General features: G+C 37.8%; 1 protein-coding gene across 5 annotated transcripts in view; it reads right to left on the reverse strand.

The window, feature by feature from the left end:
• The window catches only part of LPP (LIM domain containing preferred translocation partner in lipoma), a 702,694-nt gene that overhangs the window by 104,579 nt on the left and 580,424 nt on the right, over positions 1-17,691 (reverse strand). For all 5 annotated transcript variants that reach the window (XM_004577779.3, XM_058662126.1, XM_058662123.1 and 2 more), the window contains one exon: positions 12,305-12,474. In XM_004577779.3, coding sequence (XP_004577836.2) covers positions 12,305-12,474 — 170 coding nt within the window. The remainder of the gene's footprint in view (positions 1-12,304; positions 12,475-17,691) is intronic.

Here is a 17,691-nt window from a genome sequence, read left to right on the forward strand (position 1 = left end):
TTAAACCATTATTACAGTGGCCTGATGCTGACATTCATCCAAACTCTGGCAAACATCGAGGGGTGAGTTCATGCTTGATTTAAAAATAAACAAACTAGGGCAGTGAGAAGGTTCTAGCATAAAATTTCAGAGGTATTTAACCTGGAAATCTGAGAGCATTCATTCTGGTGAAGACTGAAGAAAACACTGTCCTATTTCTACACTTTCCAACCAAAATTTCCCAAATCCCACATTTTCTAGGGCTGTCTCTATGGACCCACAGCCACAGAAGGGTGTCCCAAAGCAAGCAGTATTTGAAGGCGCACCATCAAGGACCATAGTTTCTATTCTGACCTCTGCCATTAATAAACCATGTAACCTCAGGCAAATCAGTCCGTATCCTTGGGCTCTACCCTTCTCAGTGATAAAATGTTACTGAATTTCAAAGGATCCCTGTAGTACTTACAGAATATTCTTATTCTATGACAAGGGAAGTTAATACAGTTTGGGATAGGATCTTGGAGGGAAAGTTTAGGTTCTTCTAGGCTTTCTGTTGTTGTGGGCAATTATTTTCAGTTCTGTCTCACTTTCTCTGCCACTCTGCCTGACCTTGGCGCCTGTGGGGGATGTGGTCAGCAGTTACCAAGATTTGCCAAGGGCTGGGGGCTGTTTGGGGGAAAGGGCTGAGTAAATACCATTAGCAAAGGACAGTGCAGTAACTATCCATCCTCCCACTGGAAACACCGATGTAGAATAACAGGGTGATAATGAGAATGCTTGTAAAAGTGAGAGAAGCTTTCCAAAGCATATTAATCCCCAAATTATCTTGCTCTTGTGTAATTACTCTTACAAAATTCGATAGCATTCTTCATTTAGATCATTTACTCTATTAAAGTATTACCTAAGTATTTTTATTATTTTTGTTATTGTGGCTTCTGTCTAAGGTTTTTTTTTCCCCTGTTTTATTTTCTAAACCCTAAACAGGTTTTTTGGGAGGGGCAAGCTCACTAAACTTTTGCTATTCTAATACTTTAGCTCTGTTTTGGGCCTTCTAATAATCATATTAGTTGCAAAAATTTATACAACTAGTCTTAGAATTTGGAGTAAAAATTGCACAAAAAACACAAATGATACAGTGCCATCCGTTTACAATTAAGCAATGCTTTAGGCGAACAATACTGTGTGCTGTTTAAAGAAATATACTGAACCTAAAGAAATGCCTAGATATGATACACAGAAATTTGAAATAGCAGCCTGTCTCTGTACTGGAATTTGGGGACTACAATCTGGGCGTAGAAATCAAGATTTTGACTGAATTTCTTGTGTATTATTTTTTGAATAGGATAATGGGTTTATGAATTTTGTTCATATAATGCATTATATCTTTCCATGTGTTAAAAGTATTACATAATAAGTTGAAAATGCACAAAGACACATATGCATATATGTCACTTTTTTGCTTTCAAATTTCTAACACAAAGGCTAGAGTGCTGAGAACAATATTCAATACATCAGCTATCCACACCCAGATTAATAGGTAGGGTGCTCACAGATTTGTCTTATCCTATAAATATATCTTATTCACTCTTCAAGTTTACTTGTGGCTTGTTTGCGTAATTACAATATTTTTTGTTTATAAATAAGAATACGTGGGACATTTTATTAAATGCAATGCTTTTTTTTTTAAAAGATTTTTCTTTTTAATTGGAAAGGCAGAAATACAGAGAGGAGGACAGACAGAGTCGAAGATCTTCTGTCCAATGGTTCACTCCCCAAGTGGCTGCAACGGCTGGAGCTGGGGCCAATTCAAAGTCAGGAGCCTCCTCTGGATCTCCCACGTGGATGCAGGGTCCCAAGGAATTGGGCCGTCCTCGACTGTTTTCCCAGGCCACAAGCACGGAGCTGGATGGGAAGCAGGGCTGCCAGAACTCAAACCAACGTCCATATGGGATCCTAGGTGCGTTTCAAGATGAGGACTTTAGCCGCTAGGCCATCCCATTGAGTCCAAATACAATGCTTTCCATTTCAATGTAAGATGCCAATTTTTTTAAAAAAATTTGATGTATCAATGAAAATACATCTAAAGATTACTAATAATCTAACAATGTTAGACTACTCTGGAATGTTTTGTTATGTGATATTCAACTTACTAATAGTTCACTTAGAATTTCTGCATCTGTGACAGTGAGATTAGCACAGAGTACTCTTTCTGGGACAATCTGGGATAGATATTACTATCAGGTTCATCCTAGCTTTACAAAGTGAACTTGGAAAATTATCTTCTCTTGCTATGCCTAAAAGCTGAAATAGCACAAGAAGCATTTGTTCTCCCAACATCAGAAAAATTCCATGACTGACATTTCCTGAGTCTTTCTCAGGAAGCAATTCTGACTTTCATTCATGTTTATGAGATTACTTATGTTTTTCCCTGTGAATTTTAGATTTGCACAAAAAAATCACTTTCACATAAAATTCTAAGTATAATGATATAAAAATATCACATATGCCCATGTTAAGAGCTTCTTTTCCATTTGTAATTTTCTGTAATTTTGTTTCCACTATTCCTTCTTGATTATCTTCATCATAACTTTATTTCACTTTTCAAAGAATTGTCTCCCGGATCTAAAAATTCCAGTATTTTAAAATTTGTCAACTCTTTTTAACATAATCCTTCTTTCTTCTGATTGCCTTTTTTAATTATTATTTTATTTTATTACAAAGTCAGATATACAGAGAGGAGGAGACACAGATAGGAAGATCTTCCATCCAATGTTTCACTCCCCAAGTGAGCCGCAACGGGCCGGTGCTGTGCCGATCCGATGCCAGGAACCAGGAACCTCTTACGGGTCTCCCACGCGGGTGCAGGGTCCCAAAGCTTTGGGCTGTCCTCAGCTGCTTTCCCAGGCCACAAGCAGGGAGCTGGATGGGAAGTGGAGCTGCCAGGATTAGAACCGGTGCCCATATGGGATCCCAGGGCTTTCAAGGCAACGACTTCAGCCGCTAGGCTACGCCGCCGGGCCGTTCTGGTTGCCTTTTATCATAATTTTCTAGCTGGTAAAGTTAATTTTCTTGCTGTTATTAATGGCACTTGTATTGGAATTCCACTGTGGTCACAATCCATCACAAATATGCAGGGTTACTAACATCACTACTTTCTGACAATTTCTTTAAACAAAAGAGTACATTTATTTATCCTCTTACACACTTCTTATTTTACTGCACTGCTATGTGTAACTCTGGCAGTCCAACTTAGAAAGTGTCTACTACCTTTTATATTTTGATATTACACCTACTTTTCTGAATCTGCCTTGGAGACTTACAGAATCTTGGTTCACATAAATCATCACATATTGATTAAATATATCTTACTTCTATTACTTACTCCTATAGTCAATTTGAGATAAAGAAAAAAATGTGCTAGAGTTTTGTAAGGAATATGACTTTATCACTTGCAATTTATATTTTATCAATATGTTTGTGCTACATTTTTAGTGTAATGACATTGAAGGAAACTCAAGGCTTCTCCTCAGGGTAACAAAGACATGAATTAATGAGAATCGTGTTCTTTGGTCCATTGGGTAGTTCTGTCCTTCAATTACACCTTTTTCATTTTTTAAATTATTTATTTGTTTTAGTATTCCATGATACAGTTTTATAGCTCTGGGATCCCCTTAATTGTAAATTTTAATTAATATTTTAAATAAGTAGGAACTGGCCTTGTGGCATAGCCTGTATAGCTGCCATCTGTAGAGCCAGCATTCGTATGGGTGCTGGTTCAAGTTCTGGTTACTCTGCTTCCAATCCAGCTTCCTGCTAATACACTTGGGAAAGCATTGGGGACTGCCTAAAGGCCACCCACGTGAAAGATTCAGCAGAAGCTTCAGACTCCTGGCTTCCACCTGGCTCCTGGTCCAGCCCTGTATGTTGCAGCCACTTCAGGTGTGAATCAGCACCTGGAGATCTCTCTCTCTCTTTTTCTCTGTTGTCTGCCGTTTCTAATGCTGCCTTTCAAATAAAAATAAATCTCTTTTGAAGTTTGGTTTTCTTTAGGTTTAAACTATTACATCATTTTAATATTTAATGATTTATATTATTAATGTCATGGGGTAGACATTTGATGTACTTGTTAAATTGTTGTTTGGAATACTTGCTTCCTATGTTGGAATGTGTGGTTTGAGTCCCAGATCTGCTCCTTGTGACCCCGCTTCCAGCATACCCTGGGAAGCACTGGGCAATGACCCAAGTATGAAGTCCCTTCTATCCACTTGGGAGCACTGAATAGCATTCCAGGTCCCTGGCAAGGTCCTGACTATTTGGGGAATGAACTATTAGATGGTAGATTCATTTTTATCCTAATATGATGTGTAGATGCCCCACCTCCCCTTGCAACACCAAAAACCTGCCCTTATTTCTTAATTCTTAACTACTACTTTTCTGGTTGCTTACTTATCAACATTTGATTTGCTCTAAAATTTCTGCATACTTTATGTGAATAATTTATTTTCCCTTTGCAATGTTTCTTTGAGTCATTTTTCAGAATTTGCATATAGGTGCTATATGAGGGAATTTCATGAAAACTGTACAATATGAAAAAATACATATAAATTTCAATTTTTAAACTGATAGTTTTATCTTTGATGACATTTTCCATAAACTTTCTGTAATATTCTGGACATTTTTTAATGTTTCCAAAGTATTTTTTAAAAGGTTAGTTCTGTAGAAGACAATGGTTGACTATTCTATTGTAAAAATTACTAATTATTACTTATGGAATGATCTCATGGTGTGTATGTGTATGTATGTACAACCACATGTATATAGATGTATGGTTAAATTTATTTATTTATATCCACACCACAGTTATAGAGAAACAGAAAAGCAATTCCTACCATATTTTCATTGAAGAAGTGCATATCTTCCCGCTTAAATTTCTAATTTTTCTTTAATGAGCATTTAATACTGAAAATCTTACAGTATTTTTTTGCAAATGAATTATTGCCGCAAGAAAGATTATATTGAGCTCAATATTTGTCTGAAATATCTAAATATAAGCAGAAAGACACATCTGCCAAATTCAGAGTTTGGTTTAACTAATTTAAAAAGCCCTGACCTTAGGAAGAAATGGTAATAGAGAAAAAGAGAAAGCAGCCAGGAAAAAGGAAACCTAGCAATAACAAATGAGATTCCCAGTGCTTTGTGTTGGATAAATAGACAAAGCTAGACTAGGAATTCAAAGGACAGGGTCAGGTCCTAGCCACTGTGCCCCACAGAATTGAGCATGCTGACATTTTCTGAAGCTCAGTTTTCAGCTACCGAGAATGAAGGCAAAAATAATTGTACCTTAATTTCTCTTGTTTGTTAGAGGATGAGATTCTGGAAGCATGCAATGCACCAAAGGAAACAGTGAAAAATTGTTCATTATTGTTATTATTGTTAGTATTAAGGTTTTGCCTTATAATCTGAGGTATGTTAGGAAGAACTAGAAATAAACATGGGCTTATGTTTTGTTTTTGTGACTTTTTCCTCTGTAAAGTTAGCCTTTCAGCAAATACTGGAATGGATAGTTAGAGCTGACTATAAACATGGGTGGAGGGCAGCAGACAGTATCTTCATGCCTTTAGCCAGTTGAACATTAGTTGTAGGATGGTAGCCATGACTCAGTAACACTGGAACTGTTCCTAGAAGAACTGTCCTGGGTCTGTTTTTCACATGAAAAAATTTAATAGGACTAATATGTCTTCTGACCCCTCCCCTGCTTCTATTCTACAAGACTAACCAATATGGCAACATCAAGAAAAGATCTTTAGGAATATTTTAAAGTATAAGATGCTGAATGAATGGAAGAGGGGGCTCCAATAGCTGTTCCTAGTAGCTTGGCAAATTCTTCTGTTTCTTCAACTTTTTTTTTTAAGTCTTTCTTGGGAGAGTTTTGGTGAGGTGATGTAACACCAGGAAGAAATTCTATGTATAAGACAGACAGAGTTACAGCAGACACACAGGCAATAGCAACAGATGAGCACTACTTACAGATGTGAGAACAGAGGTAAGCAATCAAAAAAGAGAAGCAGGAAAGTTTGTGTGGATTTTTCAAGTCAGTCCAAACTCTAAGTTTCTTTTCCAATACCCAAACAAGGCACTGGTTATAACAGCTCTTAAAACATTTTATTAGGAGGAACTGAGTGTATAAAAAGGCAGCTTTCCCGCAGGGGTACAAAACCCTACCTTTTAATGTAGGTAGAAAAGTTAGAATGCTTTAACTGTAGCCATTGAATGACATAGGGAGCAAAAGGCTAGTGTGTTGGGCACTAATGCACAAGTTCAGGAACCTTAAAGTGTTCAGTCTCCTGTGGAGTTGGCTTCCCATTTCCACAGGTCCCTTAATCACTTGGATTTCAATTCTAATAAAAACGTCTGTACTAACTTTCACTGTTAGAAAGTCAAGATTTGGACTCTCTCCCTTCTGAATAAGAGCCCCAGTTTAGGAAGGTTCCTTGGCTGAGAATTTCTGATGCTCTATGTTTCAAGGTCCAGACTCCTTGATCATGCTAAAAAGAAAACGGCAACTTTCTGCTGAATTTACATTGATGAAGAAGCTTGTCTCATCAAAGGAAGAAGACCACACGAGCAGGAGGCATTCCTGCTGCTCTTCAGTGGCACATTGGTGGAAGCAATATCAACCCATGTTTATTTACATCCTCATATTCCTTCTGCATTAACTATCGATTTCAGTCCTTGCATACTACCTATAGTCAGGAAACCCCCAAACCTGCAGGGATTTTATATTGCATCATGTCATGCCAAGCTGGGGGAAAAGCACTGATAATAATGTTATTAATCAGATGAAAGTAGTGGTGCTAGCAAATAAAAATACCACTTATTCATTCCTTCTCTTTTGAAGAGAGGGAAGAAATTAGTATCTCCCTTTAATAATGATGACAAATGACCTACTCCATGTATCACATCATACCAGGAGAGCTGGGACGAGAAGGATAGGTTGTCTACTTTCAATCTTCTCATTTTTTCAAACCTATCCAAATAGTGTAAACCAAGCTTTCAAGAGCTATATTACCAAAGGAGGAAAAGAGCTCATTGACTTTGGTAATAACTACACAAACTTAAAACAACTATGATATCATTGATTTATTATATTATTTTATAATGAACATAAAGAGAGTTCTTCAATAAAGGATAGATTCCAGTCTAACACAGATTTTCATAATGGTTCATGGTTCTACAAATTGGGAAAGTCTTTCTAAAGAAATCTAATAAGGTAAAACAAATGTCCTACAAATTGTGTTTCACATGACTTGGCAATATATATCAAGAAACTTGCAGTAAAGAATTCTTTTAAAATAAAAATGTCACTAAGTTTTCTAAAGGCATGTATTTTGCAGAACTAAAACTTTGGAAAATGATACATGAGAATTAGCATGCCACACCAAGTTAAATTTTTTAATTAAAACTATGCATAAGGATTAAGAATTCAATAAACCATATGAACATGTCCATAATTGCTGGACCACAGCTGAAGACATTGCTGGCATATTTTGCCTCAAAACTATGTAAATATTTAGCTTAAAACATGATTTTAGGTTGATTGATGAATAATTTTGGCAGAAATGGTGATAAATTTAATTTTCATTTGGCTGATCTCACAGTGTTAAATGTGGGGAATACTTATATAGTGTCCTGGATGCTCAGTGTCAAACGTGGTCAATCCTTATATGGAAATAATTAATGAAGCTATTTCAATATTCTGAGTCCATCAATTAAATGCAAGAAGGGCATACAGAATGGCAGAGCCATTGTAGTCATTGCTTGGGAAGCCTACAAACCAACTGGAGCACCTAGTTCAAGAACTGGCTACTTCCAACACAGCTTACTGCAGATCTGCACCTTGGAAGAAAACAGTTGATGGTGCAAGTACCTGGGTCCCTCTCACTTGTGTGGATGATCTACACTGAGTTCTAGGCCCCCAGCTTTGGTCTGACCCAGCCTTCAGGGGCATGAGCCAGTGAACAGAAGAGGAAAATAGAAGGGGAAAGAAAAACACAATGACTTGTGGCAAGGTACTGGGTTTCCTTTGCTTTGACAGATGTTTCTTATTCATTAGTTTCCATCAGAGTCACAAAATGCAATTTTGCTGTATCACACAGATAGTACTTCCTGTTCTAAGGTCTTTGGTTCTAAGAGACACATGCCATTTCTCAGGGTCACCTTAACACAAACGTCATCTCAAAACCCACTCGTTTTATTCCATCCATGCTCACCCCAGGCTTTCCCATCCTCTTTGTGTAATGTATTAGACTTCTGAAAATTCAGAAGAAATAAAAATGCCAGCACATTCACTGAGGGCTTGAGAGTTGTGCTGAATTCTGGAATCATTGAAAAGGGGTCTTTAAACAAAGCTTAACTGAATCCTGATATGAACGAAATTGCATTTTAAAGTCATCATGGATAAATATCACTAAATAAAGACAAATCTTGATTAAAATTTTTTACGAAGAAGTCAAAAAGGGTGATAAGAATTCACCCAGCTCAACACCAGATGGGAACCCACACAAATACAGCCAAATAATCTTTGACAAAAAGACAAACGACAACCCAGGCAAATGGGAAGGTCTGTTCAATAAATGCTGTTGGGACAACTGGTTGATAGCCTGTAGAAACAAAAAGATAGACCCACATCTCTCACCATATACTAAGATCAAATCCAAATGGATAAAAGATTTAAACCTACATCCAGAAACCTTCAAACTTTTGGAAGAAAATGTTGGAAACACACTGGAACACTTAGGGGTAGGCCCTCACTTCCTAAAAAAGACTCCAAATGCAGTAGAAATCAAGACCAAAATAAACAAGTGGGACCTCATCAAACTAAGAAGCTTCTGTACAGCTAGAGAAACAATCAACAAAGTAAAAAGGCAACCCACAGAATGGGAGAAGATCTTCGCACACGACTTAGGTGATAGAGGGCTGATCTCCAGAATATACAAAGAGCTACAAAACAACCAAAATGTCAAAACAAACAAGCCACTCAAGAAATGGGCACGGGAAATGGGCAAACACTTCACAAAGGAACAAACCCAAATGGCAAATAAACATATGAAAAAATGCTCAAGTTCCCTGGCAATAAGGGAAATCCAAATTAAAACATCAATGAGGTACCACCTAACGCCAGTAAGACTGGCCCACATGAATAAAAGCACCAACAACACTTGTTGGCGAGGTTGCGGGCAAAAGGGATCCCTACTCCACTGCTGGTGGGGCTGCAGGCTGGTACAGCCTCTATGGAAATCAGTATGGAGAACATTCAAACAACTCAAATACAACATACCGTATGATCCAGCAATAGCACTCCTAGGAATATATCCAGAACACTTGTTTTATGAGAAACCAACATGCACTCCTATGTTCATAGCAGCACAATCAGTAATTGCAAAAACATGGAAGCAGCCAAAATGCCCATCAACAGAGGATTGGATAAGAAAGCTATGGTTCATCTACTCCATGGAATACTACTCAGCTATTAAAAAAAACAAAATGCAGTTCTTTGTGGCCAAATGGGCCAAACTGGAAAGCATAATGCTAAGGGAAATGAGCCAATCCCAAAAGGTTAAATACCACATGTTTGCCTTAATTTGATATGATGTTATGTATAACAAGTTATGTTATGAATGTTATATGTTGTGTATAAACCAAAATTGAAATGTCAATGAGGTGGTCACAGAAGGTGGATAAGAAATCACATTTACTTTTACCATATTGGTTACTCATTACTATGTCAATTAATTCCATAATGATGTAAATTTTTGCTGATGGTATGTTGGAGCTTTTAATTGATCGGGATGATAGTCTGCTGGCTCTGTCTTCAGACCAGAGAGGGTATACCTAAGAAGCCGTTGAACTTGACTAGACAATAAGATGCTGGACTCTATGTTTGGTATATGCTTGCAATGGGGGAATCTCAACTGAACTTGAACTGTGGTTATGCAACAAGGTGGAGGAATCCACCATGGTGGGAGGGTTGGGGGAGGGGTGGGGAGAACCCAAGTACCTATGAAACTGTGTCACATAATACAATGTAATTAATGAATTTAAAATAAAATTTAAAAAAAAAACATAAAAAAAAAAAAAAAGAATTCACCCAGCTCTTCTTAGTACGGGGACAAGCATAGTATAACAGTAATACAAGCCAAAGCAGAAGGGGCTAACAAGACTGAAGAACCACAGAGCTACTGGGCCTGGAACACATATCAAAACAGTCCACATGCTATAAAACCTATGTTTCAGTCACACTGAATTTTCTTCAGTCCTGGTATTTACTCAGGAAAGCAAGCAAAGCACTGAAAAATGGGCAAGAGGTTGTCCTGAAGCCTAGTGAATTTCTGAATCTGGATGTGAGAAACAGGACATGTAATGTGGACAGGATGTAACATGACAAAATTCAGAAACCTTATTGAAATTAATCTCAAAATAACATTGATTCTACTGCTGTGATTGGGGCAGAACAGGCGTGCTTTGCAAAGACTGCCTCATTTCATCTTAACAAGCCTTGGAAGGAAAGCACTGCAGTCATCCCCATTATATGTAGGAGGACACTGAGGCTTCCAAACATCAAGGCACTTTCCCAAGGAGACAAGCCATTATGTTATGGGACTGAGTTCAAACTCATCTTCTCCCTGTGCTGTTATATTACATCCAAATATGCCTATAGGCTTCGAGCTCAGAAAGGAGACTAAAGGACAAAAGAAGCAGGCAGCTGCAGCTGCCATAGAGGCATCATTAAAGTAACAAGAACCAACAATGTATTCAAAGAACAGGAAAATAGCACAAGACATAATGAAAGAACACAGCAGAGTGCGGTTACTTAATGTAAGGAAAATCAACCTTAAAGACCTTTACAAGCCGAGCAGATATCACTGTCACAGAGCTTGCAGCCACCAGTGATTTTATTCCTGTGGTCCCAAGTCACTGAGAAGCATAGTCCCCAGAAGCCATTTCTAAAGACTGGACATGATCCAGTGTATTTCCCTTTTCAACAAGGTTCATAATAGTGATATTCAAAATATTCTAATAAATTCCAATTCTAGAAAAATCATATGGCACTCTACAAAAATCACATGACATATGAATAAGCCTTGACTCTGAAAATTGTCATAAAATATAAAAAGTCCTTTTCTTCTTGCCCAGGTTTGCATGTTCTTATTTGTAAGGAAAGTTAGGTAAATGATTTTTTTTTTTTTACTGTAAATATAACACTGTATGGCTCTACCACAATGGTCTGTGAGTTCCAGTTGCTTTTGGGAAGAAAATGAAATAAACTTGAACCCAAGAGGTACAATACAATATTCAATCCTATAAAGCCTTTATCTTACAGAACCTTCAGATGGGTGCTACAGGCTCTAGCAGTACAATGACTTATTGCTGTGGGGCCATGGGAAAACTCTGCGGAGGTCAGAAACTTCCTTAACAAACTTGAGCCTTGAGAACCTAAACAATAATGTTTGACTTCCAATACCTTATATTCTAGACTACTTCGATATTGGGATGTTTCAGTATTTACAGCCAACTATGACTCTCATGGGACTGGGAAAAGGGTGCTTTTTTAATTACCGAGTATTCGGTTCTGCAAAGTTGTCATTCAGGACAGCAGGAAACTTACTTTAAAACACCTTTTTTTAAAAGGGAGTGATCAGTCATCAAATCACTCTGTCACTCATTAGCCTAATGAAAAGCTAAAATAATATAACCAAGAAATTTTTATTGCATAGCTATGTCATTATGTATGGTTGTGTTGCATAAAACACACTAATCCATCAGTATCGTGATCATTTTCATTAGTGGTATTTTAGGACAAAGGATTTGACTTTCTAAAACAGAAAATCTGTTCAAGAAGAAATATTCTGGGTAGGTTAGTTATTTACACGTCCAAAGAAAGTGGAATAGCACTGATAAGCTCAGAGAACCTGCTAAATTTCTCTGAAAATAATTAGGTTTCAAATAAATGGCAAGCTCTGGTACCAAGAGTTGTGACTGTAGTGCTTGAGAAAGCTCATGCTTCAGGAGGAATATGCTGGCTTGAATACACACATGTTTTGAAGGCCACAAGCCTTCATTCCAGCTCAATTTTCTGACTGTATAGGAAAAGGGAATACAAAAAGAAAGTTATGATATGCAACTTTATACCTCCTCCACAACACATATTTCAAGTCTAAGAAGAAACAAAGAGATAATGGCTACATTCTATCTGGAGTGACTGGCATTTGGCCAGATCAGACATTTTTTGCAAAACAAGCACCAGAAGAAAGAACCAGGAACTTACGATGTAGCAAGGCTCGCAGTAAGCTTTCTTTTCCACAGCATAGAAAGGCTGGCCCCGGAGTTTGTTGTTGCAGGTGATACAGGTAAAACAATCCACATGGAAGACCTGATCCATGGCGGTACATCCTGTACCTTCCCCAACTACATTTTCACCACAGCGAGCACAGCGGCCTGCAAGAAAAACGGGGACTGAGTTCAGAATAAAGCAAGGAGTACATCTTCCTTTTAAGCATCAGAATGCAAAGGATAGCATGGATTCATCACGTCAGTTGTTGCAAGGGAACTGTTTTCACTATGTCACTGGCACTAGCAAGTCCACTAGTTCAACCAAGCTATGCTGTAGAAGGCTGGTGATGAATCAGCTGAGAGGATTGTTTTCATAGGCTAATATTCCCTAGAAAGTAATGTAGTAGCACAGGACAGCAGGAATCTAAATGCTGCTCCCATGGGATGCTGCCATTGCAAGTGCAGGTTTAACCTAATGTGCCACAACACTGGTTCTTCAAATTTTCTTAAATGAGCTCAATGGACATCTTGCCCACATGTGGACATCAAGCTCTAAACATTCACATTAAGTCATGACAAATATTATATCAGTCAGAGTCACTGTGTTCATTACAGCTCTATCTGGCTGCACTTCGGGAATCTTGAGCCAGGGGTCAGATATGTGTTTAGCTCTGTTTTTTATTTTCTATTTTTATTTTATTTTATATTGAGAAACTCAAACAAGTAATTGTAGGTCACTGGGTATAGCAGTAACAATCCATAGGTTTTAGGGATGGGCATTTGGCCCAGTGGTTAGGATACCACTTAGGGTGCCTATATTCCATATCACACTGTGTTTAAGTTCTGTTTCCATTTCTGAGTGTAGGTACGTGTTAACATGTGCCTTGGGAGGCCACAGGTGATGGCTCAAACAGTTGTGCCCACAAAAAGCTGTATTCACAAAGGAGACCTGGGCAAGTTTCTCAGTTCTTGGTTTTTACCTGATTCAGCCTTGGTTGTGCACTGGGTACGTAGTAGATGTGAAAGAAAATTGTATAAATAATTTTTTAAAAAGTTATCTGATAGGGACTGGCGCTGTGGCCTAGCGGATAAAGTCCTCGCCTTGAAAACCCCGGGATCCCATATGGGCGCCGGTTCTAATCCCAGCAGCTCCACTTCCCATCCAGCTCCCTGCTTGTGGCCTGGAAAAACAGTCGAGGACAGCCCAATGCATTGGGACCCTGCATCCACGTGGGAGACGTGGAAGAGGTTCCAGGTTCCCGGCATCGGATTGGCGCACCAGCCCGTTGTGGCTCACTTGGGGAGTGAATCATCGGACGGAAGATCTTCCTCTTTGTCTCTCCTCCTCTCTGTATATCTGACTTTGTAATAAAAACAATAAATCTTTAAAAAAAAAGTTATCTGATAGCTTTGACAGATAAGCCATAGTAAACCAAACCTAATACTTCACATAACACAAATTTCTAAAGAGGATTTAAAGGAAGCTGCTTCAGAGAAGTTCTTGAATAATTAAGAATTACATATAATTTAGTGCAAAAAAACTTTTGAAACCCAAGGATAAAAGAGGTATTTCAAAAAGTTCATAGAAAACATATACTATGCAACAACTGTATATATGAATTTCAAAATGTGTTTATACCAAAATAAAGTTATCTCTGATTTCTCCTTTTCCATAAACCTACATCCTCATATATTTCAATTCATTTCATGTTTACAACAACCTGTATTGACACTGTTATTATTCTCATCATAAAATGAGGAAAATGAGTCATAAAGCTGTTTTACCTCAACCCCAGCTGTCTAGTGTCAACATCCTTGCCTTTAGCAACTGTGCAATACTGTCTGTTGCTAACTCTGTGTGTAAGAATGGATGCCGATTTGACATTGTGGGAACTATTTCTCAATGAAGACAGCTTTCAGCACTCCATCATAAGGACTGACAGCCATTTCACACATAAACCGGGAAAACTAAAGTGTTTCAACTTGGGGAAGAAAGAGGTAATACATAATTACTAATTCTGTCTGGTTACTTGGGGACCTGGAAAATAAAGTTTTATATCTAGTCACAAGACTGGAATGAGTCTTTGAAAGAAAACCTAAATTATACAGCATAAGTTTTCCCCAAAGAAATATATATTATCAAGAGCTGAAATCCAAACCATCTCTGGAACAATTAATATTACTATGAAGTCTTGACATCACCCTCTTGAATTTTGATGAACATTTTCTATAGTACTTGCAATCAACGTTGTTTTGCATTTTACAAATTTCTGCCCAAGAGTTAATTTTTACCTCTTTTGTTATAATATGCATAAATAAAGTTGCTTTTAAAATTCTGAACTTTCCTTGCTTAACAAAATCGGGTTTTACATAGCCCTGGCTTTTATGATTATCATCACCCAAACAACTGGTATACTAAAATGCTGACTGTGCTATGCTTCAAACAATAATAAAGTTCTGTGACATGCATGCCATATTTGACAGCATTGCACTGCAGAAAACCTTTTGAAGATAAGGAGCAAATGATAATTGATCAACCTAATCATTGAGAACACACTGAATCCCTATGAAATTTATAATTTTACTTTTCAAATAGACAACTGCAGATCCAGAAAGTGATCTCTTCATTCTTCTTTTCCTTTCTAAATGATACGTAATAGAGTGTCAGGGATAGTACATTGGGAAAAGAAACAGAAAAAATAGAAGGCTGGTTCTGGTTGGGAATTGCTGACTATTGTCTATGTGATCCACAAGTAGTCATTGGTAGCTATTTTGATTCAAGCATGCATGCCTACAGTATAATAATATCTGGAATCCAGGGTATTGCCCCTACATGACTTATGGAGATTTTTGCTATCTATGAATGAGGATCCTGAACTGAACTTGAATCACTGATTTAGAGGGAAGAGTCTCAGCTGAGTCCCAAGGATATAAGCTTTGAAAGTTTCAATCATTTAACAGATACTCAAGTATCCACTCCTTGCCCACATTACAGTTTGCTTCTGCGTCATCCAGACCAAAATTAGACAATGTCAGTGCCTTTCAGGGTCAAAGACTAAATACATCAAAATCACATGACAAAATTGGAAGGAATGCTGTAGAAATGTACAATGGAAAAAAAAATCACTTCTGAGAGGGCTCTGAAAAGGTTTGTTGGAGAAACAGGTATTTGTGCCCAAGTTTAAAGGATGGAATTTTGACAGGTAGGGATGGAACTGAGAAAAACATTCTAATTTTGCGAAGAGGAATGAGTGTCTGTGGTTTGCTGAGTCCAAAAACACCACAGTGGCTTGGGATGGCACAACAAGGTTTTGTCTCCTCTGCTATGAAAGCAGATGGACTGTAGTCCGAAGACACAACTTCTTTATGTCTTGGAGAACATTCTTCCAGAGTGGGTCAGGCCACTATGCTGGACCCAGACATGACCAGCTTTGCTGCCTCCCGTATTTTTCCTATACTTGGGATAAATCCGGGACACCACCCTCAAGGGCAGTCAGTCTGGCACCTGTAAAATCACAAGCACAGAAACAGAGCGAAGAACAAAAAATAAAAATAGCCCTACACTTCAGCAGGACAGAAAAGGTACCCAAATGTTCCCTTTTTACACTAACCAAAGCTTACAACCATGCCTTTTAGGGAGGCATTAAGTCAAAGATACGAAGTGGTGTATGGCTGCCTCTCTTAGTTATACCTGGCATTGTTAAAAGCACACCACAACCCTTCATGTTCCCATCTGGGACAAGGATCTCAGCACTTTTTAAAGTAAAAACCATGGGGCGTTGTCAAAACATGAAGGCATTAGGACACAAAGACCAATGAGCTGAAGCTTTTTTCCTTTATTTGAAAGGCAGAGTTATAGGAAGAGGGAGAGACAAACGTGCGCGCATGTACACACACACACACACACACACTCTCACAGAGAGAAACAGAGAGAGAAAGAAACAGAGAGAGAAAGAGATTTTTCCATTTGTTTTATTGCCCAAATGGCCAGAGTGGCTTCCAGTGGACCAAGCTAAAGCTAGGAGTTGTGTCTGAGTTTCCCACATGGTTTCAGGAGCCAATGCACTTGAGCCATCCTCTGCAGGCCTCCCAGGTGCTTAGCATGGGGCTGGATTGGAAGCAGAGCAGCCAGGATTCAAATCAGCATTCATATGGGACGCTGCAGCTTCAGCATCAGCCCAAAAGCTAACTTTTAAGACAGGAATCACAGGAATCAGAAACCAGCAGATACAATGTCACAAGATGAGACAACCCATAAAAACTTTCTCAGTGAATTAATACCCTGTACTACATGTAAAATCAGCTTGCTGCTTGTTATCTGTATTGCTCTAGGTTGACTGAGGAGTCATCGTAGGGTTTTCTTACTGTTTCCTTTTGTCTCTCATTGGCAGCCATGTTGGTAACATCTTTGAAATTCTTGCTTTATACACCATGCCTACCACCCATACCAGGCTTCTTTACCTTTCATTTGAAATAGATTTCTGATTATTCTCTAAGTTAACTTCTTACAAAGAGAAAGGCTATATGTAGCTTTCAGTGAAGGTTGGAAGGTTGGACATAATTTAGACCTGTCAGTTTTCAGAAAGCAGTAAGTTCAAGGTGACAGTCTAGGTAAATCAATAGGTTGTTCACATAATGAGATATGAATTTTTATTTTTACCTCTTTTCATAATGTAAACTTATTTATTTTATAATGTAAAAAGAAATCCTTTATTTAGAAACATGCTCCCATTCACTTCAAGACATTGGTGAAGAAAAAAATTTTAGAATAAGCTTTGGAAAGCACAGGAAACAAAGCAAATATAGACAAGATTATATCAAAATAAGAGGCTTCTTCAGAGCACACGAAACAATCAACAGAGTGAAGAGAAAACCTACACAGCAGAAAATACTTACAATCTATTTACTTGATAAAGAATTAATATCCAGAATTTATTAAGAACTCAAACACATCAATATTAAAAACACACGTAGCCCTAAATAAGAAATTTAAGCAGGCAACAAAAAATTTACAAATAAACAAGCAAACAAAAAAAACCCAAAGAACCCTGCTCAACACTACTAGCCATCAGGGAAATACAAATGTAAATCACAATTACTACTCAGCTCACCCCAGTCAGAATCACTATTATCAAAAAGACAAAAAGTCTAATCGTAAAGGAGTGACAAAGAGGGGTAAATGATAAATATCACGAGACTTAATCAGTACAATGTCTATCTGTATTGAAATGTCAAACTGTATCCCATAAATACGTACAAATAGTTAATAATTTTAATATCTGAAAAAACTCAATAATAATAAAAATGTATTTCCTATACTCACTATATAATTAATCCAATGGCCATAGGTGGTCTCTCTCAAACTGGACCAAAAGTGATATA

The sequence above is a fragment of the Ochotona princeps genome, chromosome 3, assembly GCF_030435755.1.
Source record: "Ochotona princeps isolate mOchPri1 chromosome 3, mOchPri1.hap1, whole genome shotgun sequence".
Classification (NCBI taxonomy): Eukaryota; Metazoa; Chordata; class Mammalia; order Lagomorpha; family Ochotonidae; genus Ochotona; species Ochotona princeps.